Source organism: Genypterus blacodes, unplaced genomic scaffold (assembly GCF_046128005.1).
Source record: "Genypterus blacodes isolate CSIRO-AG114 ecotype Tasmania unplaced genomic scaffold, CSIRO-AGI_Gbla_v1 ptg000021l_1, whole genome shotgun sequence".
Taxonomy (NCBI): domain Eukaryota; kingdom Metazoa; phylum Chordata; class Actinopteri; order Ophidiiformes; family Ophidiidae; genus Genypterus; species Genypterus blacodes.
Genome location: NW_027466834.1, coordinates 6,917,458 through 6,941,241, shown reverse-complemented (window position 1 = coordinate 6,941,241; position 23,784 = coordinate 6,917,458). Strand labels below are relative to the sequence as shown.

Here is a 23,784-nt window from a genome sequence, read left to right as displayed (position 1 = left end):
TACTTGTGCCTCATATTGCCTATTTTACCTCAGGGTCTACGTCTCAAGTTTAACAACAACAATAATAATGATGATACAGCCTTCCTTGTTTCTCTTTTTCTCTCTCTCTCTCTCTCTCTCCTTTCCCCCCTCTTTCTGTATAACAAATGATCTCCAAAATATCCTATAACTGTATGCACACTGTCATGTAAAATGTTTCAATAAAAACAAATAGTAAAAGAAATAAAAGATTGGACCTCAAAGCAAGCGAGCACACATTGATTTGTATGGATATTATGCAGAAAGGCTTATTAGAGAGGTGCAGCCATTCCTCTGAAAGCAATATTAGATTGTTCAATACATACTTAGAGTAGAAAACTGATGTTCCATGAAGACAATTAAACATTTAAAACAATAAAAGGCAGACAGTAGTCCAACAACTTTACTTGCTCAAAACATATACAGCACAATTGATCAAAATGTAACGCCACATTTGAAACCAAACCCTCTCCTCTGCATTTGAACTGTTGCTCACAGAGATGCCATCCTGAGGCAGTGGGACGCTTTTCTTCCCAGAGCTCTAATGAAACGGGCCGGGCTGATTGATGGGGAGCACGAAGGGAGTGGTAATTGAGAGTAAAGCTTCACGGTGCTTTTAGTTAATAGACAAGTCAGCCCAGTGAAAGATGTGTCTAGCAGCATGTCTGATGATTAGACCTGGTTTACAGGCAACAACCGCTGCTGTGGTCCCGTGTTCATTTGGTAATGAAGGCAGACACAGACAGGAGGCCTGCTGCTCGCCTGACAGACAGATAAACAGTGAGCGGAGGAATTGTAAAACTCACAAAACACTAACATACTGTAAGATAAATCACATTTACCTGTGAATTGGTGATTTCCTTTCTTTTATACCTATTTTATTACATTTCTATACTTCCAGAGTGAGTTTTGTGTACGTGCAAATATACTAAATATACTATATATATGAACAGCTACAGCCAAAAGACTACTCGAAAGTAACTGAGCTTAGATGATAGATTCATAAGAAGGCAATAAGCAAATGTAAAATCGTTACGATGTCCAAACAATTTCGCTGAGTGGAGAAACTGTGCATGAGATTGAATAAAGTTAAGGGTCTCTTTCAAAACGACATACAGAAGAAGAACCTTCAACAGAACAACTGCACACAACCACCCAAGGGGATATTAGTTGGTGAATATCAGGGCACTCAGCTTCATCTTCAAAATGACTCCATAAGGCCCAAAGCAGCTGGGATAGGGACGATGAGCAGCGCCAAGCTCAAAGGCCAGCAGAGTGTGGAGAGATGAAACACACCTCGTAGGCTGAGGTCTGATATGGGCCGACTGGCAACAGGCTGATCACAACACGGGGGTGGGGGGGACAGGACAGGGACCCTCACCGCAGGGAACTGAGCTACAGCTCTGACCGCAGAGCCGTTCTCAACATAATGCAGCCTGACAGGAGAATCGATAAAACACATGCCAAGAAGCATCGTTCCAGGAAAGGCTGCGCCGAAAACACAACACACCATTCCACAAAGGAGAGAGGGGCAAAATTATGTGTTTACCTCAACAACAACAACAACAACAACAACAACAGTCCATTAGATGAGTTTTATTTCCTGTCAGCAAACCCCTGGTAACTAATACCAGGTACAGTATATACAAACATATTGCTTACAGTCTGTGATCGATATTCACTCCAGTCAGCTGAGCCCAAGAGAGAGAGAGAGAGAGAGAGAGAGAGAGAGAGAGAGAGAGAGTGAGTCCTGTGATGATTCTCTCACCAGCAAGTCTACATGACGGCCCCACGCAGGGATAGACTGGAACGTGAGCTGGCAGGGAGAAACTGTATTATTATCTCAATGGCTCCCTCTAGTGTTCAGTAATTATACCACCTCTCTGTCTCCCCATCTACAGGCAGGTGATCAAACCCGGTGTCTCCGTTTCCTCAAATAATGATTTTGATCATCTTTGCATTTTTGAGAAATTTAGGCAGTGAAATGGGAAAAAAAAACGTTCCTATTTTGTGGCACATATGCCGTAAAATAGGAAGGATGGCGTTGTGTTAAATTTGTATTTAATTCAAAGTGAAAAGCCTGATTTACTTGAAATGACCCAAGTGACCCAAAGAGGTGGATGAGTTATTTTAGTGTGTGGTGCCATCTACTGGAGTGAGGTAACACATGGAGCAGCTTTAACATTAGGTCACTGTTACCTGACTTTTGTGGAGATTTGTTCACTCAAGCCACTCTGGTGCTTTGCATTGCGGCTTGTGGACAGTGACAGCCGCTTCGATGCAAATGCTTTATCATTGGAAAGGAATTGGGGCTTCTGTTTCTCTATAGAGATGTTCTCCAACATGTTCTCAAAGTAGTGTAGCATTTCAACTGTGGTATCATTCATCATTCAACATCATGAGTGATGTCATTAACGACTGATATCAATAAAGAATTAATTACAGGGGAACAGGTTGTTCCATTCATGATGTCATCAACAGCACGTGATGTCATCAACACCTGTGATGGTTCCGTTCAATTTCTACTTTAATTTGGTGATGAACAAATAAATAAAACAAATGATATTTTAAATTGAATGAAACACACCCTATACATCTGTGAACCCCTGAACAAGGTTTGAACAGGTTTGGAGGTGATTGGAGGAATGGTGCATCTGGTTTATTTGTGTCCTAAACACAAATAAAATAAGTATGTAACAGTAATTTGAGCATTCATGGCAACAACAAAGTTACTAGTGATTGTTGAGCAAATGTTTAAACAGAAAAACACAAGGAAAGCCAGGAACTATATAGTTTTAACATTTAAATGAAGCTTCACAATTATTTGTTTAGAGTGTTTAATGTGTTCCATATTTATAACTTAATGTGTGTTTTTTAAGTGATCTACAGGATGCTTGAATTCTCGCAAGGGAATGAATATAAAGTACACATCTATCTATAAAAAAACAAAAACACAAACGAAATGACGTTAGACGTTAAGAAATGAGGGTTGCTGGCGTTGCTGGCGTCATTGTAACGCACATCCTTATTTAAACAGATACACTTTCCACTATGTCATGCCATAACCCGTTGTCGGGCTGTGTCTTCAGAGGAGATGGAAGACTATAACTACGACTTTGACCGTCGCAATACTTGGACGTGTGAGCACGTACATGAATGGAGCGCGTTCCATGACGTAACCATCTGCCCGAAATGTCGCCAGAGCAGAGCCTTTGTCACCTGCTTCTTTCCTGTGAAATGCACTCACTGCCAGCGGCCTGCGGAGAAGGAGTGTGTGTACTGCAGGGCGGGCTTCTGCTTCCGCCACTCGGAGGAGCACCGCGACCTGCCTAGTGGATCTCCGGGACACCTGTTGGTGCACATCAGAGACCTGCACAAGTGGATCTGCTCCAAGCATTGGGGCTACGCGACACACTACTGTGAGGATGAGAAGCTCCTCCTGTGCAAGCAGTGCGGGACGTCCGCCTGCCTCGAACAGAAGCACAGCGTGAGCGACCCGTATCGATACCAGCACGTCCAGGTCAGTCAGTCAGTCACACTTATTTCACACACTATTTTGTGCACTTTTGGCATTTATCTTTTCGGAATCTTAACTAGTAACGCGCAACATTCAACCAAACGCCTCCAAACTTTCCAAACACCTCAGCTGGGTATTCATCAACACACACACACACACACACACAATTCACTAGATTTATCTCCTTTCTACTGATTCATTTGTTGGTCAACTGCCATAACATTTGACCTGTAGATAGTCTGAACCAAGATGGACAAAATTTAAGTCTCAAATTTCTGATATTCCTTTCCGTTCTACAATAATTGGTTGCGTAAATGTTATTTTCCAGGATTTCGATTTGATGATTTCAACCTTTGTCAGTCTGAAGTGCCTCATTTCAGCTTTTTCAGCAATCTGCAACATTTTCCTCAGGAACTGCATTTCTAGTTCTTGTTACAAATGAACATGGATTGAAGTAATATGTCCTCATGTGTCTTCTGTCCACAGGCCACGATAATGGAGCCGTATGATATTCCAGTTCATGATCCAGCTGAGGATCCTCTCTGGCGCACACAAAGGCCACTGGCCACAGACAATTAATCCTTTCTGGTCCACAGGCAGGCTACTGCCCACAAGCAATCTACATCCAACTCACATCCATCCATCCATCCATAAATACAAATGAGATTGGATCATCCTCTGGAATTCGAACAGTTTGGCTTGTTTTGCTGCTAATAACAAGTGCCTTAACTGCCAGCCTGGCACTGACCTACCGGTGCTATTCATACACCAAAGATGACACAACACATTCAGGACATTTTTACCTTTCCAGCTATGCAATATGAGAATAAGGAAATGAAGACACATTTATTTCCCACTCCTTTGCCTCCTTACGTTTCATATTGTTTGTAGACATATTTGTTCCCAATTTTTAATAAATGAAGTGAAATTAAACTTAACATCACAATTTCTTCAGTTTTTGTTATCACATTTTGATATGGAATACCACTTCCACGTTTCTCAGATTTGAAAGCTGGCAGTTTGTGTCTTGACGCTGCTCTATAACGAATGAACTGTTTGACAATGACAAAGTAAAGCGATCACAGGCTCAGAAACGCCGATGGAGTGAGGTTTGATTAATCAAACTGCAGTAGGTAGCACATTTACAGGTGCAGGGGAAATGATGCAGGGCTTCACCGACTAATCCAGAGAGATTGAAGTGATGTTTCATGCAGCAGAGGTTTTTTACCCTGACACTGAGCTGTCAGACAAATCATCTCACACACACACAAAAGTATTTAACACGTCACCATACGTACTTTATTTCATGTGAAGGAAGGCAAATTAGTTCAACTTATTTTCTAAGTTCTTTCCAACACAGAAGAAAAACGGAACCATATACTGTAAACATGAAAATGTCATATTCTTGCACATAAACAATCAAGGCAGGTAATATAACCATTACAAAAATGGCATTTTGTAGACTTAAAGGAAACATTCTCTTCAGGACATTCACATTCATGAAATAAGAACAATTCAATAACTTTAACACAAACAGTACAAGGAAAAATGTTTGGAAAATTGTAAATTACAACATAAGAAAACGTTGAAGGTGTCTAGTATCTAACACAAAACAGAAAAAATGTCATTCTGTAGACACTAAACAATAATTGTGCACATATTACATTATAACTAAATGCAATAAACAAACGACATTCTGTGCAAATTCTGCAAAAACAACAACAGATTTGAATTCACAATGGAACTGTACCAACACAGGATGGGGCTATTGTATCTCTAGAAAACGTTGTATTTCTTCTTTTATACTTAAAAGTCAGAAGTAGAGCGGAAACAATCACAGACAGAAAACAGTGGATTTCCACGTCTCAAGTTTTGTTATGTAGTGTACATAATGTACTGATCCGTCGTGTTGCTCCCATCATTCCTCGTGATTCTTGAGGAAAAACTGCAGTGCCGAGTCCCACTGATCTCTCGGGAAGCGGTTAGAAAATTCACAGTAATCCAGCGGCTGTGAAACTTTGCATAGAAGACAAGGACAGAAATACTGAGTGTCATAAGTGTAATATCACACAGTTATACAGGATTTACATTCTTGACTTTGTTGTTCTAGATCAGGAGGGAATTCTGTGTCAAACAGCTGCCAGTTTAAGGAGTTACTGAATGATCTTGACTCTGTGTAATATGGAATTATTTATCTGACCAAACGTGTGAAAAGAAAATGATTTTTAGGCGAGGTGCATCATCTTGTCAAATCAAAGCATCATATCATCAAGAAATCAAATGTTTGCCATGCATTTGATACATTTTGAGAGCAACTCACCAGCTTGCTTTGCTTTGTCTGAATCCTTATTTGAGCCACAGTCCTGTGGGAAAGATGAGAAATGTTAGCGTTTTGTATTGGAGGCAGAAGTTTCTCATGCTTAAGAGATGTGACACCATAGATTTGTGCTTTTGGTTGTTTTGTTTTCCTTTCATATCAACCTGGGCACCACAGAATAAATGCATGTAAGGAATGTGTTTTCTCTCCTTCATTTGGTGAGTTGGTAGGGAAATGTGGGTTTTGGTTATAGACATTTTTGCTTGTTGAGTCAGTCTCTGTAATAACGACACACTGTAATGTAACTTTAAAGCTTTACCTGAATGAATGCGGTTAGCATCACGCAGCTCATGTCCTGCTGCAGGATGACCTTGTTCTGGGAGTTGTTGTAGCAGGCAGAGATAAGGGAGGGGAAGAGCACTGCGATGAGGCGCGGGTCGCTGAAATGCCGGAAGGGCAGCTGACAGAGTTTCTGCAGCACGCTGGGCTGACGGCCAGACTGCACAATCACCTGGAAGAGGCACAGAGCAGAAGCCTGTCAGTCACTCAGCCAGCCAGAGGGGCGGCACTGCTGGAAGAAACTCCCCAACCAGAACACGCACGCACGCACGCACGCACGGCTGGAAGAAACTCCCCAACCAGAACACACACACACACACACACACACACACACACACACACACACACACACACACACACACACACACACACACACACACACACACACACACACACACACACACACACACACACACACACACACACACACACACACACACACACACACACACACACACACACACACACACACACCTGGTTGTCAGGGTGGTTGACGGTGAAGTAGCCCACGCAGATGATGACCTCACTCAGCAGCTCTTCAGACGAATGCTGGGTGCAGTACCATAACAGGGAGCTGACGATGTGTCGGAAAGCTAGAGACAGGCCCTCTGCGCCGAGGACAGACTGAACAACACACACAAACCACATCAGTATCACACAGGAAATGAAATATAAACTGCTTTGACTTGTGACACGGTCTAAATACAGTTACAGTGATATAGTCGTAAAAGGTTTTGTGTTTTGCTGGAGGGAACTGACGAGCGCACACACACACACACACACACACACACACTCACAAGCAACTTATGCAGCATAAATCACTTCAGAGATGAAACGCTTGCAGCTGTTCCCTAACAGTGTTTACTAAATATGTCCGTGTGACAGAACGCCACAGGATCATCACAAGTACACTGCAGCGCTTCCATAAACCATGCTGCTCTAAGGCCGCCTCTTCTATGCACCGAGGCACCGCATCCATCAAGCATGCGGCACAATCCAACTCTAATGTCATGCTTAGGGGAACAAAAAGCAGAAGGAGGCTCAATGTACAGAGCTTGAGAACAGCTTGGTATTGGACAGCTGGTGGGCGGTGCCTTACAGCCCTTGGGTCGCTCTCAAATACAAGTGCCGCGTCAATTTTGAATTTGTTGGCTCCTTCCATACTGTGAAGTGCCTCTACAAATGAGCTAAACCAGTGAGCAGAAGCAGGAGTGGAAGAAAAGAGGCGACCAGAGGAAGGACAGATTCCCAGGATGATAGGAGGGATGTGCAACGTGTCCAGGGAGAGAGATTCTATTTGAAGTTACTACCGGCTCATATCAGGGTCCCACAGACGGATGAGGACCTTAAGATCTACGAGGGCAGGAAGTAGAAGTGTTTTCAAACAGACACCAACATTGTATACACACATGAATCGATGTTGGATACCTGGAAGGCAGATAGGTCAAGCAGGGCAAAGCTGTTGAGGAAGCAGATGCCTTGCAAAGCCACCTGGATGACCCCGGGGGTGTACGGTTCCTGACTTTGGGCCGAAGAGTCTGGCACGAAACTGTGCAGCAGGATGCAGTAGAGTGTGTGCACCACTCCCACCAGGTCTGTAGACTGGAGCAGAGCCGTGAGGCCGGTCGGGTCCTGACGCTTGTTGTCAAATATACCGGCAGCACTGAGGAAGAGAGAAACGTACGGCCGTGTCAACCAGACTTCAAAAGGGAAGAAAGACAAGACAAGAAAATGGCAACAAGACTGTCACTATAATAATATAATATAATAATAATGATGTGTGTGTGTCTCGAGGCAGCGCAGGAAAGTCCGAGGTGCGTAACAGAGTAATGCTCACCGTCCAGTTACACCAAAGCACAGCTTACAGATGCTGTATAGCAGAGCTGAGGCTTGCTGGAGTAAAGCAGCGATCTTGGGATACTCATCCACTGGGCCTTGGATGGACAGGAAGCACCCGTACAGCTTGTCAATCAATCCCATGTTTATGACATAGCTGAAAGAAACACAAGAACACAACATACAGTGATCTTTCGCTCCAGTTACTCTCTTTAGTTACACAGCATGTGGGATGGAGGGCTTATAATACCTGATGAGGTCATGTGCACGACTGTTGAAGGACTCTGTGGTTGAGTTCTTGACTTTGGCGCCTGGAGAGATGCCACACTCAGAGACGTTGGGCCTGAGGGAGCCCAGGATGGAGGAAATAGTCTGCAACAGGCCTGTGGTCAAGCCCTCGAACATCAATTTGTTGACACTTCGCCCGAACACAGACTTGTCTTCATCGGGGACATAAAGCTGCGTAGAGGAAGAGAACGATAGACTGAGTGAGTCGTGGTCAGGTTAAATGTGTTATCTTTAAACAGAGATACTGAGATGGCTGCACCTCCCTTCTCTACTACTACTTCTACACTGACACACACGGAGTCAAACGTACCAAAACACATTCAGCATCGTCTTCACTCGTATTTCACAGGAGTGTTTGTTTGTGGTCGTAAAGGAAGTTTTGGTCACGTTGGTTTTGGGGGCTGCTTAGACTTACTGTTAGTTGGTGATACAGCAGATCCATGAGGAAAGCTATTTTGTTGCTGAAGAGCACATAGGAGCAGTTGGACAGGCACTGGGAACACGCCAGGTAATAGGTGTTTACAGCAACACACAGGGATCTGAAACATGACAAAGCAGAATGTACTGAAACTCTCCAGGCCAATCCGCAACCAACAATACGGCTTGACAAGAGGAACCGCATTGCTGTGACGGATGATGATCAGCTGAGAGGTTTAGTAACCCATCCTAGGTTAAATTAACCACAGGATTCACTTCTTCACAGGCCACAGTAATGCATTACATGAACTCACTTGAGGGGAATGCGTGGAACTGCAGTCGGTGTGGACGCGGCGGTGGCAACCTGCAGAATTTGCTCCAGAGCAGAGAGACCACCTGCCACTTGGAAGGCAACCTGGTCTGCATTGTTCTGATGAGAGAACGACAGAGACAGAAAGCAAGTGTTGAAGTGGTGAGGCATAAGTAGGAGGAAGGGGGGATAGGGTTTGGGGTTAGAGGTATCTGGGAGGCTGTGGAGCTTTGGGCAGCCTGGGAATCCTGGAAGAAGAAGGAAGGCAAGGCTGGGCAAAAATACTCTAATCTGGATGACTACCAATAATGTACTAAATGTATAAAATAATTGTTGGATTGATGCATTTGAAAAGTGCCTGTGACGATCCAGCCATATGCACAGACACATGCTATAGCAATCTAAAGTTTGTAAAGCTTTATTCAGGTGCAACGGATGATTTTTACTCACTAAGATGTTATGTTATCATGAAATCTTTTCAAAAGCAAACTGGAGAACAGTGCTGATCTGGGCTGTGTCTGTCAGTCTACAGGAGGCCACTATACACTTCACCAGCCCAACCCAGTTCCAATTCCACTGGTTGGCCTAACCGAACCCTGCCAGCTGGCATTAAAATGTTAATGCAGTCTGCAGTTTGTGCTTCTCACAGCACTGTATTTCCTAAAAGCTGTGCTGTACTGGACAAACTTAATTTGAAAGCTGTGGTAAACAACGTGAGCATTATTTGAGTGCTCAGCAAGAAGGCAAGTGTGGATTTTATTCTATTTTTTCAAAGGGAGGGGGAAATTGGTGAGCACCTTGGGGAAACTGCTCGGCTCAATCACCCAATAGTATACAAAAATCTAGTTTGTCACAAAGCAAACATTAGTAGTCACATGGGGAGAAGCAGCCTGGGGTCAAAGACTGAACTCCGCTCAGAGAGAGGTGGAGGGCTGAGGTGCAGGTGGGGAGTGTCGGGTGTTGTCTGAGGCTTTAGGAGAGAAAGTGGAGACTGAATCAGATATGACGGAGAAAAACAAATGTCCAGGTGAGTCAGAGACACAAGGTCAAATAATCTAATCTGTCCGGACTTGGAGTGACTCAGGTGCCTGGCAGCCACGCTGACGGAGACTCTATTTATTTGAATGTCAGGGGATAAGTCAAGGAAGTTCTCCCCAGGCTGCTTCACTGGCCAGAGCACTGACAGCTGTCAGTCTCACAAAGAGCACTGGTGAAAAGCCAAACTCTTACTGCAGCCTTGAGAGGTTGCCTCCCATGGAAAACATTCAGTGACAATGTACTATGGCTACACACACATCCGCTTTGATAGCTCAGCTTCTGGCACAGTAACCTCTGCCCTCCTCATTGGGCGCATGTGGAGCTGAGGGAGGGCTAACATGGAGGCAGCTTGTGATGACATCACAGTGGTCACCTCCTCTGCCCTTATAGGGTGCTGTGCCCGTTTCCTGTTTTATGACTATCTACTTTTTTTATTGTACTCTTACTATTATCACTTTGTACAAGTATTCTCTTTTTATGTCTACAGTATTTTTTATACAGAAGGAAATGCAGAGTAAGAGTGTGATGTTACAGTGTAGCTGCCAGCTTCCTGTCTACACAGCAATAAGTCATTGATGTTGACTCTCTCTATGCTTGCACCCATAACAATACGGATGTTATTTTGGCTTGAAGCAGTGGAATGGTGAGACAGAGGGCGCCACTGAAAAACAAAATCCATTACTGAAGACATGCCAAAGACTTTCTACAGACTAGAACATTATGCAAGTCAGAAGATGTCAGGATGTTTCATTCCATTTATAATCCCCATCTATTTAAAACAAAGGAAAGGAGTATGTGTGTCAATCATTCCAAATACCCACATATTCTAAACATTAATTAAAATCCACCAAATAAAAACCAATGCAATGGTCCAGTTGTTACCTGTTTCTCCAAGATGCGAGATATCTCTCCTAAGGTTCTGTCGAGAGCAGACACTTTGTTGCTGGACCACTGGCCGCTGTCTTGGCCTTGCAACTGCTTCAACAGCTCTTTCACAAGGCGCTGGAGCCTAAACAGGCAAAAGTCAAAACTGTCATCACAAATCAATCACTTGTTAATCATACCACTATCCTACTTCTGCCAGACTGCATCTACCCCTGCCTTAAAAAGTTGCAGTAAAATCGGAGCGAGAGGTAAAAGAGGAATCAGAAACTTACTTGGCCTTGTATATGGAGTCGGAGACCTGTGCCTTTGTATCCACTGACAATTCATATTCCTTTGCCCTGTAGAAAGAGAAAAAAATAAGTGCTTGGATCTCAGCAAAGAACACAATGAACTTGTCAAGAGAGAGAGAAGGTTGCATCTGTGTCCACTTCAGTCGGCCCTCTGACACATTGCATGCCCTGCCAACAAACACAAAAAGAAGCTGTGCTCTTGGGCACACGCTAAACTGGCTGGTAATTGTATTTGCGCTGTTAAAATGAAGCCATGCGTCTCTGAGTGAGAGAGAAAGAGACAGATATTGGATGTGGAATTCTACATACATCCTGTACTCGGACGGAGGCTTCATATTTGGCGGTGCCTTGTCAGTGCCGTGGCAGCTGCTTCCATTGACAACTAAAAGCTCCCGTCCAAAGATCGATTTTCAATTATGTTCCCCAATCACAGAGAGTGGTTCTAATCATTAGTGATACTAAGTGTTCTGCTGCTGTCCTCAGAGAGGTCAGAGGAAGACAAATAAAGTGAAATAAAGAGAGTGTGTGTACAGTGTGTGTGTGAGAGAGAGAGCGTGAGAGGGAGCAGGAATATAGATTGATGACCTGGAGTTCATCCTGCTTCGGAGCTTCTTTGCCTTCTTCCGAGCTTTCTGTCTCTCTTCTGTATCCATCACACTCTCAGAGGAAACAGAGCTGTCTGTCACAATATCCACAATATACTTCTTCAGAGAAAGATGCTCCTGTGGAACAAAATCCATAAATCAGAGATATGATCGGCTTACTTATTCCACAAATATAGCCAGGCAAATAAGATGGTAACAGGCTAAAGGAAAACAGGATCATAGAAAAGACGTAGAAGAGCCGTGACTATATATATACGGGAATGCATTGAAGATATGATGTCTTTTTTACACGACACAAGCAGCACGAGGCTAGTGTAGTAGTGTACTGTGTGTGTGTGTGTGTGTGTGTGTGTTATACGCACCACTTCCTCATCAGAGAGCTCCCGGCCCTGAATGCTGCTGCTGTCTCGCACAGCCTGCTGGTGTCTCTTGCCCTTGATGTGGCTGAACAGGTGAACCTCGGAGGTGATCTACAAACACAAACACAGGGGTCAAAGGTAACTGCTGTGGTCACAAGGGAGACGGAAAGAGGAAACGGTCACCAGAGTCTCATGACAGGCTAGTAACTATACATTACAATAGGAAAACAACCTGAATCTACTAAACTGCAATCGAAAACAATAATTGACCTGAGGAAAAACAGAAGGATTAACATTTGTATTGGCAAGCAAAGGACTCCAGTCCGATGGGGTAAAACTGTACGTACCAGAGCGTTGCAGAGCGAGCACTGTTTCTTGCGTTCGTAGGGTGTCAGTTTGGGAGCGTAGTCTGTGTTTGCATGTCTACCACTGCTGAGCTCAGCAGCCTTCTCCTTCCTCTGTTCAATTTGCTCCATATGCCTGCGGCTGCTTTCATCATGCTATGGAGGAGAAGAAACCAACAAGAGGTCACATGAGCAGTCTATAAAGGAGCGAGTGGAGAATTGAGGTGGTTTGCTTTCACCCTACCTTCATTTGAATCTTCTTCTGCAGCTCCTCCATTGCCTCCTGCTGAGCAGCACTGAGGGCTGCCAGACGCTCTTCTCTGTCTCTTATTGAGCAAAAACAAGAACTGTATGTCACAAACTGTAAATCTAAATCAAATTTTACAAACAATTACAACTGCATTCCCTACAAGTTGAGATGTCTTAATGCTGCAAAGTATTGAAGAATTTAGGAAAAGAAGCTGAACAGTTCAAATTGTCGAATGCCAAAGGCGGAACAATCTTAAAAAATCTAAAAGTATGCTGATGATCGATGATTGAAGTTTGAAGAATGATGCATATAGACATACAAGAACATATGCTGTGATTTCTTCATTCGTCAAAATGAATTTTGGAATCAAAGGATTTCTGCATCACTTTCTTACGCTAAGGGAATTCACAAACCTGGCTCTCTCACGTGCAGCATCCTCTCTTGCCTTCTCTTTTTCCTGCCTCTGCTGTTCAATGCGGGCATCCTGCTCCTTCCTCCTCATCAGCAGCTCCTCCACCCTCGCTTGTCGCTCTGCCTCGAGGAGCCGCTTGCGCTCCTATAGGGGTGATTCAGAGTCGAGATAAGAGCATGCGGCGACTGCCAATGCGGCACAACGAAATGACACTCCACATTTGCAAGAAGCCAACGCTCTAAATGAGTAAGTAGCAATTGGCTCTCTACCCTTCAACCTGCTCACCCATCTGCAGTGTACTAGCCAAAATAAAATCCTAGCCAGGTCACAGCTCCGACAGTAACCCCGGGAAAATCAACCACATGGAAGAATCTGAACCTAGAACACCTAGAACCTACACATGATCTTTTTGTTATTTTATGTGCAAATACTATTTATAAGGCATAATGACATAAGAATAAAGAAATGAGCTCATTAGACCTGCACAGCCTCGTCCCTGGCCTGCTTCTCCTCCTGTCGTCGCTGTCTCTCCTCCTGCAGCTCATTGAGACGTTGCTCATACTCGTTTAACTTGGCCAGGACGTCGTGCCGCTTGTTCTGGGCTTCCAGAGTGTTGATGAATGCGATTTCATTCACCTGCACAGAGAGAGAGAGAGAGATTTTGCATGACAATATAAACACGGTGTAGAATGTGCACGTAAATGTTAACGCATAGCTACATAAATGATGATGCTTGGAGATAGTGAATGCCTCTAATCCTAATGTTGTAGCTTCTGATAAAGTTAAGACTCCTTCCATACCTTGGCCTCTTCTTCCTGGGCCTTTTTCACAATGGCTTGAAGCTGCAGCTCCCGCTTCAACTCTGCATGGAGCAGCTTTTCCTCCATCATCCTCCGACGCTGCTCCAACAACTCCTCCTTCCATTTACGCACCTCCTTCTCCTATGGAGTATGAGATGCATTAATAAGGTGACAATATGAAAGAGGACATGTACTTTCCAATACATACATTTATATACATAATATACATTAATGCAAATATACACTAAATGGCTTTTGTGTTATTAATCCCAATTTATCATGGGGTTCATTCACCTCACCCACACCTCATATACAAATTCTGCAAGGATCTATCAGGTGAAACTTCAACTCACTCTTTCCAAAAGCTTTTGCAGTTTGAGCGTCTTCTCCTCCCGAAGTTTCTCCCTCAGCTGCTGGGCCTTTAGCTGCTTTTCCTCATGTTTCTTCTTTGACTCAGCGATGGTTCTGGCAAAAGAAATATGGAAACAAATCATTAATATTATTTTATTTGCCAAGATTTGTCAGATTTGAGCAGAATCATGTCTAAAAAGTCATACCTTTTACGTGACGGTGAGGATAATTTCTCATGCATGTGAATCCCGTGTCCAGGAGGTCTAGCAGGTTCCTCTTCTACCATGTCTCCCCATGAGGTAGTCTGATGCCATGGCTCCCGCGCTAAAGGGAAAAGGATATCCAACTTAAAAAAACTGCCTTAAATGTGAGTTATATAATTTCAGAAGGATAAGGTGGATGACCTACATACCCTCATAATCAGCCAGCATGTCGCTCCAATCATTACTGAGACCACAACTTCCATTGCCAATGCTGGCCTGTAGAAAAGAGTTGCGTTTATACAAGTTCATACCCTTTTTGTAATATAACAAAAAGTTGCTGTCCAAACCAACAGATGCAGAGATTTATAAATGAGCAAAGTAAAATCTTACAGAGAAGTCACTTTCAGTGTCAGTCTCCAGGTCATTGTTCTCAGCCTGAATCTCCCTGGTCAACTGCTCTTCTTCAGCGATAGCGCTGGCGATCGCCTCCTCGTTGGCCTTCTCCAGGCGGTCTGCCAGCTCCTCTTTCTTGGCAAGAACCTCTGCCATGGACTGGGGCTAAACACAAGTCACAGGTACCACAGAGATACACAGCATTTCACACTTCAACTCCCAAAAGGGTTGTTCAAGTATCTACTATGGATTGTTTTATCAATAAATTGGATGAATATCTTAATTAAAAGAAAACATGCAATGTAGATTGTTTATGAGTGTCCAGACTCATTGAACTTTGGTGAATGATTTAAGGTTAAAAGGGAAACACCAAATCAACCCAACCAGTTTATACCAGAAAATCACCACAAGGGTCACAAATGAGGAAGCATTCAAAAGTCATGCAGGGCATGTTTACTGTGAGGATGAAGAGATGGTGGAAGGAGGCAACTGATTAAAAACAATACTGTTCACTGCTATTGCTTTAAAATAAATCTTGATAGGAAACTATTTTGGATTACGGATATTTTCATGAGATGGTGACAATTCAGAGACATAACCTCAAGGCAGTCACTGTTCTATACCATCTTAAAAAAAGAAAAGAGTTGGGCATAAATCTCTCGTCTGACGGAATACAAAGATTTGCGTTTATTGTAAATTTGAGGGCAGGTAACCACTGTTGAGATTTCACAGTATTGACTATGGAGTCGACAAACTGCCACCTAATAATATCAACACCTGAAATAGGGAGGGAAAAAAAAGGTCTGACAATGGATTTGATGATATCCAGAAGGTCAGTCCAGGTTACCTGGCTTTTTCTGTCAACAGAAACCTGGACCAATAACTAAAAGACATTATTTTTGGTCAAAACCTTGTTAACACTTACAAAAGCCATCTACTCACAGCTATTCTTCACAGTGATTGTTGCTATGACAACACTGCAAAGAACCATGTAGCCTTGCCTGGTCTGGATGTTTCTCAAGACTGACTTGGATTATCTGATGAAGGACCCCAGGGTATCCCTGATCCACCCTCCCTCCCCTCCTCCATCTCTCAGCACTCACAGTAGAAAACTCTGCAGGGTCCAGCACACTCTCCAGTTTCACCGCAGCCATGGGAGCCTCAGCCTGTCCTGGAGCAGATGTGGCCAAGCCCTGCAACGCACCCCCATTAGGCCCACTGTCCCCCAAGGCCAGTAGTGCACCATGCCCATCCATCTGTGGTAGATCTGGGGATGGGGAGAGGACCAGAGCAGGGACCTGGTCTGATAGGGTTTTGGCTGTAAGTAGGGCCAGAGCTGAGGATGTGGTGGGCTCTAGGGCTTGGGAAGGAGTGGGAGCTGATATGGGGGGAGGCACATCTTCACAGGGTGCGTCGACACACTGCCTCGAGTCTTGCACACTTTCTGTTGGGGGCTACACCGACAGTCACACACAAACACACGCAAACCCAATTAAAGACATGCATATTACAAGCAATTGATAAGAGCAATCACAAAAATCAAACCAACAAACACTCACACACAGTTGAGAACAAAAATCATGCAGGAAGGTTGGTACTGACATGCCCAAGACGGTCAATTATGATCAAAATTAGCATACACCAAATTAACGAGTGCCTTTAACATAGAGTACCAGTACCACATGTCATTTGAAGCATCAATATAGTTTTCATTTCATGAGAGTGAAAATGTTTTTCCATCTCTGAAATGCAAGTGTAAAATCATTTGCCTTCAAATCTAATAGTCATGTCTGGACAGTCTCTATATGAATACTATGGATCACAAAACAAAAACATTGCAGATGTTTTTGCAGTTATAATGACTGATAAGATGGTTTAGTGTTACATCTCGTGAATTATTCATATTCCAGGACTGCAGGGCAAAAGATGTCACAAAAAACTGAACCACAGTACCTCCATCATGTCCCTGTTCTCTGAATCTCCAACCGAGTCCGAAGGTGACGTGTTCACAGGGACTCGCTGCTCAGAGCCGGTCTGGCCACCTCCATTGCTGAGGGGAGTATGGAGCTGTTGCTCTTCATCTGGCACCACATGTGGCTGTGTGGCCATAACCTTTGTGCTGTCCCGCTTGGAGGTTATACGAGCTGAGACAGGACTGACATTAGCAGCTATTGTGGCTGAGCGAGGTTTGGCCGTGCGCCCTCGCTGGACAGTCTCCCAGCCTTCAGCGTCCTTTTTAACTGGAAAACACATTGAAATACATCATCATACTGTCAGTGGGGAAGACGATGCTGCGCTGTGGTCTCGTGTTGGAAGGAGATACACTCAGTGTGAATGCAAATTGTGGTTTGTATATCATGAAACATTCATACCAGGTTTATCTGCCAGGGATGTCATCAGCTGGCTGGTAGTCGGGGGGGATTGAGTGCACTTCACCCGGTCTGCCCAGCTGGGGCCTGAGTGGGAGAGCCGTCCTGCATTTAGCGTAGGTGGAGGACCTCTATGGGAGACAAACACACCTCAGACTGTGAGAGAAAGAATCAATTGGCCACCTGTGCAGTGAAGCCGATACAGTCGGCATGTAACATTCTAAGTGTTAATGTTCCATTGTAACAACTAACCAAAGTGTCTAGTTTCTGAGCAGCTGCTACTGTGCTGCTCCATCAAGAGCGTTCATCCGTCTGAAGACGATGTCTAACCACCTGCACTTTCCTCTATGAAACAGCAATGGACTATACAAGGTTTGTAACTGACACTTTCAAGGACACTTGTTTACATATTCTATGTAAGAAAGTCAAACAATTGCATGTAAGCAATTGCTAGATGCATCTATGAACTCACAGCATGATGTCATCTGTAACTCCAGGGTTATGTTGTCATAGCATGTCATCATGACTGGGCTGTGCATTGTCACTGTTACATTGATTCCAATTTCGCCTCATTCACATATGTATCACATATTTGTGTTCTCATTATTGTATTGTAGTTATTGTTTGTTGTTGTTGTTGAGTTTCTTTTTTCTTCCCCTCTATGTGTCTAAAAGCAATCTAAAAAATGTTTCATAACTGCATGCTCATCGTTTCATACATTTTCTTCAATAAAGAAAGCAATTCCTAGATACCATAGTCTGAATTCTAACAACCAGGGTCTTACAGCACAAACACATTTTTAATGACTAAGGACCCAATTTTAAAGAAAGCTATTTTGCACTAAACCCACCCAAAAGCGAGGACACGACGTGTGCCTGGAGAAGGAACCATTCTGTCTGCAGAGGGGCTGGGCATCACGTGACGTCCTGGAGACATCTTACGTACCTCCCACGCTAAAGAGGTGGGCCTGGGCAAACAAACAGTAGCAAACAGTAGTTCATTAATATTTATGACAATTCCTGGTGGCCAAACGTGCAGGTGAACTTGACTCGAGCTTTTAGTGCAATTTATGCAACTAAAAGATGTGGGAGTCAACCAGGGTAATTTCATTTCTTTGTCTAATCAAATCACAATCTGTCCTGCGGGCATTTACACCTTGACCTCATAAGCGGGATAACATATCCAGATAAGAAAGAAGAATAATCATGCAAAGTGCAGCTAGGGCTCTGGTCTTGCCTCAGGGAAAAACTGTACACGGGGAGAGTTTGAGACAAAAAGGGGGAGGGAGAAGGGAGAAGTACAGTACCTGTTCTGGGCATCTGTTTTCTCTAATTTCTCCTGAAGCTGGATCCAGTCTATGAGAGCTTTGAAATCCCGCACATAGTTATCCATCATCATCAGTGCTTCCTAAATTAGAAATTAGAAATGGATGGAGAGTGAGTGTACAGTGCATTTTAAGAACAAGCAAGGACAATAAAAGAAAACAAAAATCAAGTGTCAATGACATGTTTATGTGCGCAACACATTCACTTCATCACATCACAGGTCAAAAAGAAGGCTATGGCTAATTCTAGATGAATACGAAATATCCTGTTATCTGCACTGCTGCTGATTATGGTGAGTGAGTCAGTATCCCAGAGCTCAGCTGATTGATGGGGAGCATGAAGGGAGTGGTAACTGAGTAAAGCTTCACAGTGCTTTTAGATAATAGATAACAGTAAGTCAGCACAGTGACAGACAGCAGCAGGTCTGATGATTGATCAGAAGATTAAGATCTGCCTGGCTGATAGGGGCTTTCTTTAATGCATAGAGACTAACCTTGCATTCTACAACGCTCTGATCAGATTCACAGGTGACATAAATCTCATCCACAGCACGCCGCAGGTTGTCGAACAGGAACGCCCAGTAGCGCGCTTGTACATCCACCTTGCGCGGTTGCCTGGCTTTTATGGGGCTCTTCTCTGCCCCCTTATCCAGCAGGACGCCAGAAGTAAATTTACTTTCCACGACAGCATTCTGTGCAGACAGAGCAAAGACCAAACAATATGGTTACCAATGACAAACATATTACAGTCTCTTCCAAATCTTTGTACATAGTTGATCAATCGAGTAGATGCAAGCTTCTGTATACAGTAGGAGCTTCCATCTACTGTATGCATACAATGCTGATGCCTTGTACTTCCCCATGATCACAATGACCATCTCCTGGAAAAAGGTAATATACTAACCAGTTTCTTATTCCTCTGCAGCCCAGAATTGCTCCTCTGACCCCTGGGAGGGATGCTGGCATTGTTTTTAGACTTGACTAAGTAGAGAAGAGAAAAGAGGTTTAGTTATACGGGAAGAAAGGACAGATAATATGGTCCTTGAAGTAGCATTCAGGGTACCTAATACTTTTTCCACTTCAGTGCCAGTCCATTATTGACCTACTGTACTATACTATATAGCTATATACAGTATATTATATTACCTTATTGATCAAACACCGCAAATTAAGACTAAATGGCACTGAGTGGGCATGTCCTTCTTAGAGTTGGCCCCTTTGATGCTCCAAATGAATGACTAAGCATCCTTCACTAGGCCAAGATATGGGAAATGCACCAGAAAGCAACATTAGCCGCACCACTGGACAATAAAGCCCTAATCCAGTAACTTCCATATTAACCATTAACAGATTGTGTCAAGCATGCTCACAGCAAACACATCAGCATGTTGAAATGACTGCAGATTTGTTATGTTTGAAAGCCACCAACCTTCCTCCTCTTTGTTCTCCAGAGGTACGCTCCAGGCAATGAGGTTTCGAGCAGCACGTCCCTCTTCGGCCACAATCTTTCGCACCTTGTCATGGCTGTTGGACCGCTGAAAGGACGCCTGCAGGAGGAACAGAACAACCACATTTCTGCACTTTGTCCAAAAGCCTGAGCCATGCTTCACCAGTGAGACATTGGGGAACACAGTGTGAAGTGTGCTGGTTTCCTTGTACCTTAAGCACTCATTTAGAAGACTGACTGAAAATATGTTTGAGGGACAACTGTCAATCAGTCTGAAAGTGTATTTTTTTTATAACTTCTCTTTAATCTCACCTTTTTGCTGACCTTTTTTTCCCGAACCGTTCACACAAAATGAGATACAGTGAGTGTTAATACAGGATACACTGTACATCTCACAGAGAAATGATCAAATCACATTTTAGTCCAATGGTCTGTGCACTTATGTAAAGACTTAATCTGCCTCACATCCAATAAGCAATGGGAAGTACAGCTCAACTCTGCAAGTCAATGGTACATCTATGTGAACAAATAGTGCACTTGGAACTTAGTAGGTTATTTGTAGTTACGGTCTATCTCAAAATGTCTACATAACCACTCACTCACCCTTCCCTTTAAAAGCATAAAAGTCTGTACTACTTCTGTATAACTGCTGAAACAAGACCAAACACTGTTTCTATTAAGATTCAACAATATAGTGTTATCTGAAACTAACACAATGACATCTGTCATGGAGCAAATGATTCTCGTTTCCTTCCAATATAATCTATCTACCAATGCTACAAACAAGGAGAACAGACGTTTATATAAAAAACAGATAGTGAAAAATCTTTTTAATTAACCTTACATGTTAATACAATGATGGGAATATGGCTCGTGCAGAAACAGCATGCAGTAAGGAAGGGCATTGGTCTGCTACTACTAAATGTCCTTAAGGGAGATATCCAGCTGACCTACTTTTGGTAAGCATAATTATTTACATGTCAAGTAGCTTGGGCATCGTGCTGCAAGTAGAAAAAAGACTTAAGACAGACAACGATACTACAAGCAATACAGACTCAAGAGTCTCAGAGGTGGAACCCAAAGTAAATGTTGCAACTCAGCTGTAAATATTTACTGTTTCCAGTGTTTGACTGTCCACAGATGATGTTATGATAGCAGCGTTGCAGGCTGTGGCAAAAAGCATACAGCAAGGCTCACCTCAGGCCAATGATTTGGCTGTCATCTGTGCTACACCCCACAGAGGAATAGGACACATCTCGGAGCATAATCTCTGCTGTATTCTCTAGTCAGGCAATCCTACCCCATGCACAGGGGAGAACCTACTTTTCTAGATGGTGCCGAGTAAGGGCAAGTGTAAAGTTTCCCTTTGACAAGGTCTATAAACAGACACATGCAGCAAGACACTGGGTGAAATCTAACCAATTACGACACAGACACACACAAGGCGAAAGATTGGAAAATACATACAGAGTAGAAGCACTGTCTGTAAGCAGGTTCCTCGTCCTGATCCACCCCTGACATACTTTTTCAGCCCACTTCAGGCACCCTGTTTCTCCTCCCCAGCACTGCCACTCTTGCAAGGTGACATCGTCATCTGACGACAGGACCAAAATAGACTCCTACTGTCGTCCACACTGTTATAGCAACTTGCCCAGCTGTGTCAAATCCTCTACCAGTAACGACTGTGAGAGACAAGTGTTTAGTAGCACTGTCAGTCCTGCCTTTCACTTGTCTGTAATCTAGCCTCAGCCCTGTGCTGAGTTAGCAGCTACTACTTAGGCCCGACACAGTGCCTGCTGCTGTCTATCTGCCTGCCACTCTGTTCTGCTCTCCACTGCATACAGCTTTCTATGTTAACAGCTTCTCTCCTCTGCCCTCCCTGCTCTGCTCTGCATGCAAGCCTCCGCTCTTGCTTTCTCACTCTCCTTCTACCGCAACACTGTGCAGTCATGTGTACACAACAGGCCTGCCACTCTGCCCCCCCATCCAGTGTTGCCAGTGATGAGAGTGTAGCTGCAGGCTCGATGTGTGTGTGTGCTAATACAAGCCTGGTCACACAGCCTGATGCTAAGGATCTGATTGGATAAGCCATTCAATGAATCATGCAGCTCAGGGGTATGAAACCCTCACGCCCATGTGGTTCGTTTGCCTACAAATTACACTAGTGTAAATAATCTGCCAGAAGAGACAACTGTGGATTCAACACTGTCTTACAACAAAACATAACCCACACCATTGTGCTCAATTTTTTATTAGGATTTTACCTCCCACAAGGATTTGATATTTAATTACTTCTGTATAAGTATTACAGCTATGATAACAATTAATAATACAACAGGTGTGTGTGTGTGTGTGTGTGTGTGTGTGACTACTACTTAACTATCACCAAATCTGACTACTAATACTACCAGCACCATCAAGCTAGTACTTGTGTGACTACGACTGCTGCATACACTGATATTACGAGCGTCATCAGTTGTCGTAGTGGTAGTTTCTGGTTAAGTACACCTGTGTGGTGACTTCTACTACTACTGCTGCTAACACGACCATCACTAATCCCTGTGTGTAAATTGTCACTGTTACTATCTTACTTAGTACACCGTTTCTTCCCCCTGTCCCTGGGTGACCAGAAAACGTATAACCACACCTAAAATACTGCTTTGTACTGGAACTTCACCTGTTTAGTGCTATAATTATTTTCTACCGTCCAGTTACTTTAGCTCGGATACGTTGGGCGTGGCGCACCGGCATATTAATGTAGTTGAGCATTGAGGTATTATTAAAGAGCTACAAACCTTCATAGCGGTTACAGATGAATTCTTGTTTTTGCCTCCTCCGTGTGAGGAGCCCGAGCTGTTGCTACCGGACCTCTCCCTCCCGCCTGCACCTTGGCTAAGTCTTGGGCCAAGGCGGTGTTGTCCTGCGCCCCGCCGTCGTCCATCGTGACGACTGTCTTTGGACATATCTTTAGTCGGTGTGGAGATAAATTCTACAGACGACGGTCAAAATTGTAGTGTTTTTAGACCGGAAATAGAAACATGTCGGATAAATACATGATGATGACTGAGGGGACCTTAAAGACAACCTAGCCAAGCAGGAAGTGCGACGACTTGACCCCTGTGATGGACAAGAGGTTCGTCCAATAGCGTCGCAGTAGGGTGCACGCGAACTTTAGAAGAGCCAATCACATAATGTACAATATGGGTCAAAGGGTGGGAGTGATTTTATGGGGCGGGGTTAAGGCTGCCTACCATGGCAACCATACAGATTGGGCGGGATGTTCTGATGTTGTATATCGGCAACAGGAACAAGACCGGAGATTTGAATTTACCTTCAAAATAAAAGCGTTTGTGGCCCAACATAAGGAGTCGGTGATAGTCAATATGAGGTCGAATGTCGAGCTAAAATACAAAATGCACATATATTTTATGTATATTGACCATGGGTGTTTATTTTTATTCAAACAAAATAACAAGAAACAATTATGTCTAGATCAGCAAAGAAAAATAACACATTAAATAGCTGAAAAGGCGGTATATTCTCTTCTAGAGACAATCCGTGTAGACTGTGCAGTGGCAGTTAAGTTGAACACGACCTTTTGTAAAGATAAAATACAAAACTAAATCTGCAACCAACAGCCATGTTAATTGGCGTTTCAGTAAATAATTCTTA

At 43.6% G+C, this 23,784-nt stretch overlaps 1 protein-coding gene across 3 annotated transcripts; it reads right to left on the bottom strand.

Annotated features, from left to right (window-relative positions):
- Positions 1–4,822: 4,822 nt before the first annotated feature.
- Positions 4,823–23,207, bottom strand: scaper (S-phase cyclin A-associated protein in the ER). 3 transcript variants are annotated; one of them, XM_076142242.1, is made up of 31 exons: positions 22,908–23,207; positions 20,095–20,212; positions 19,570–19,646; positions 19,160–19,357; positions 18,648–18,748; positions 18,192–18,308; positions 17,345–17,472; positions 16,926–17,212; positions 16,076–16,426; positions 14,970–15,137; positions 14,789–14,855; positions 14,583–14,700; positions 14,379–14,490; positions 14,026–14,166; positions 13,706–13,861; positions 13,227–13,369; positions 12,808–12,889; positions 12,567–12,719; positions 12,223–12,330; positions 11,841–11,977; positions 11,238–11,303; positions 10,963–11,089; positions 9,047–9,162; positions 8,731–8,854; positions 8,278–8,486; positions 8,029–8,184; positions 7,620–7,854; positions 6,666–6,815; positions 6,172–6,363; positions 5,856–5,898; positions 4,823–5,551 (listed from the first exon to the last, which is right to left on the bottom strand). In XM_076142242.1, exons 1-31 carry the CDS (start codon positions 23,073–23,075, stop codon positions 5,454–5,456), a joined length of 4,446 nt encoding a protein of 1,481 aa, XP_075998357.1. In that variant the 5' UTR covers positions 23,076–23,207; the 3' UTR covers positions 4,823–5,453. The 3 variants fall into 3 exon arrangements, with proteins under 3 accessions (XP_075998357.1, XP_075998358.1, XP_075998360.1); XM_076142243.1 differs by lacking the exon at positions 22,908–23,207 and adding an exon at positions 21,580–22,039; XM_076142245.1 differs by lacking the exon at positions 16,076–16,426.
- Positions 23,208–23,784: the final 577 nt, after the last annotated feature.

What these genes read in the sequence shown, in the direction of transcription:
- scaper (XM_076142242.1), bottom strand. Translation starts at nt 23,075, where the DNA reads ATGTCCAAAGACAGTCGTCACGATGGACGACGGCGGGGCGCAGGACAA. An exon ending in AGCTCTCTGATGAGGAAGTG is followed by an intron (nt 11,978 to 12,222) that starts GTGCGTATAACA and finishes TTTGTTCCACAG; the next exon opens with GAGCATCTTTCTCTGAAGAA. An exon ending in CGAAGCAGGATGAACTCCAG is followed by an intron (nt 11,304 to 11,840) that starts GTCATCAATCTA and finishes CTCTTTCTACAG; the next exon opens with GGCAAAGGAATATGAATTGT.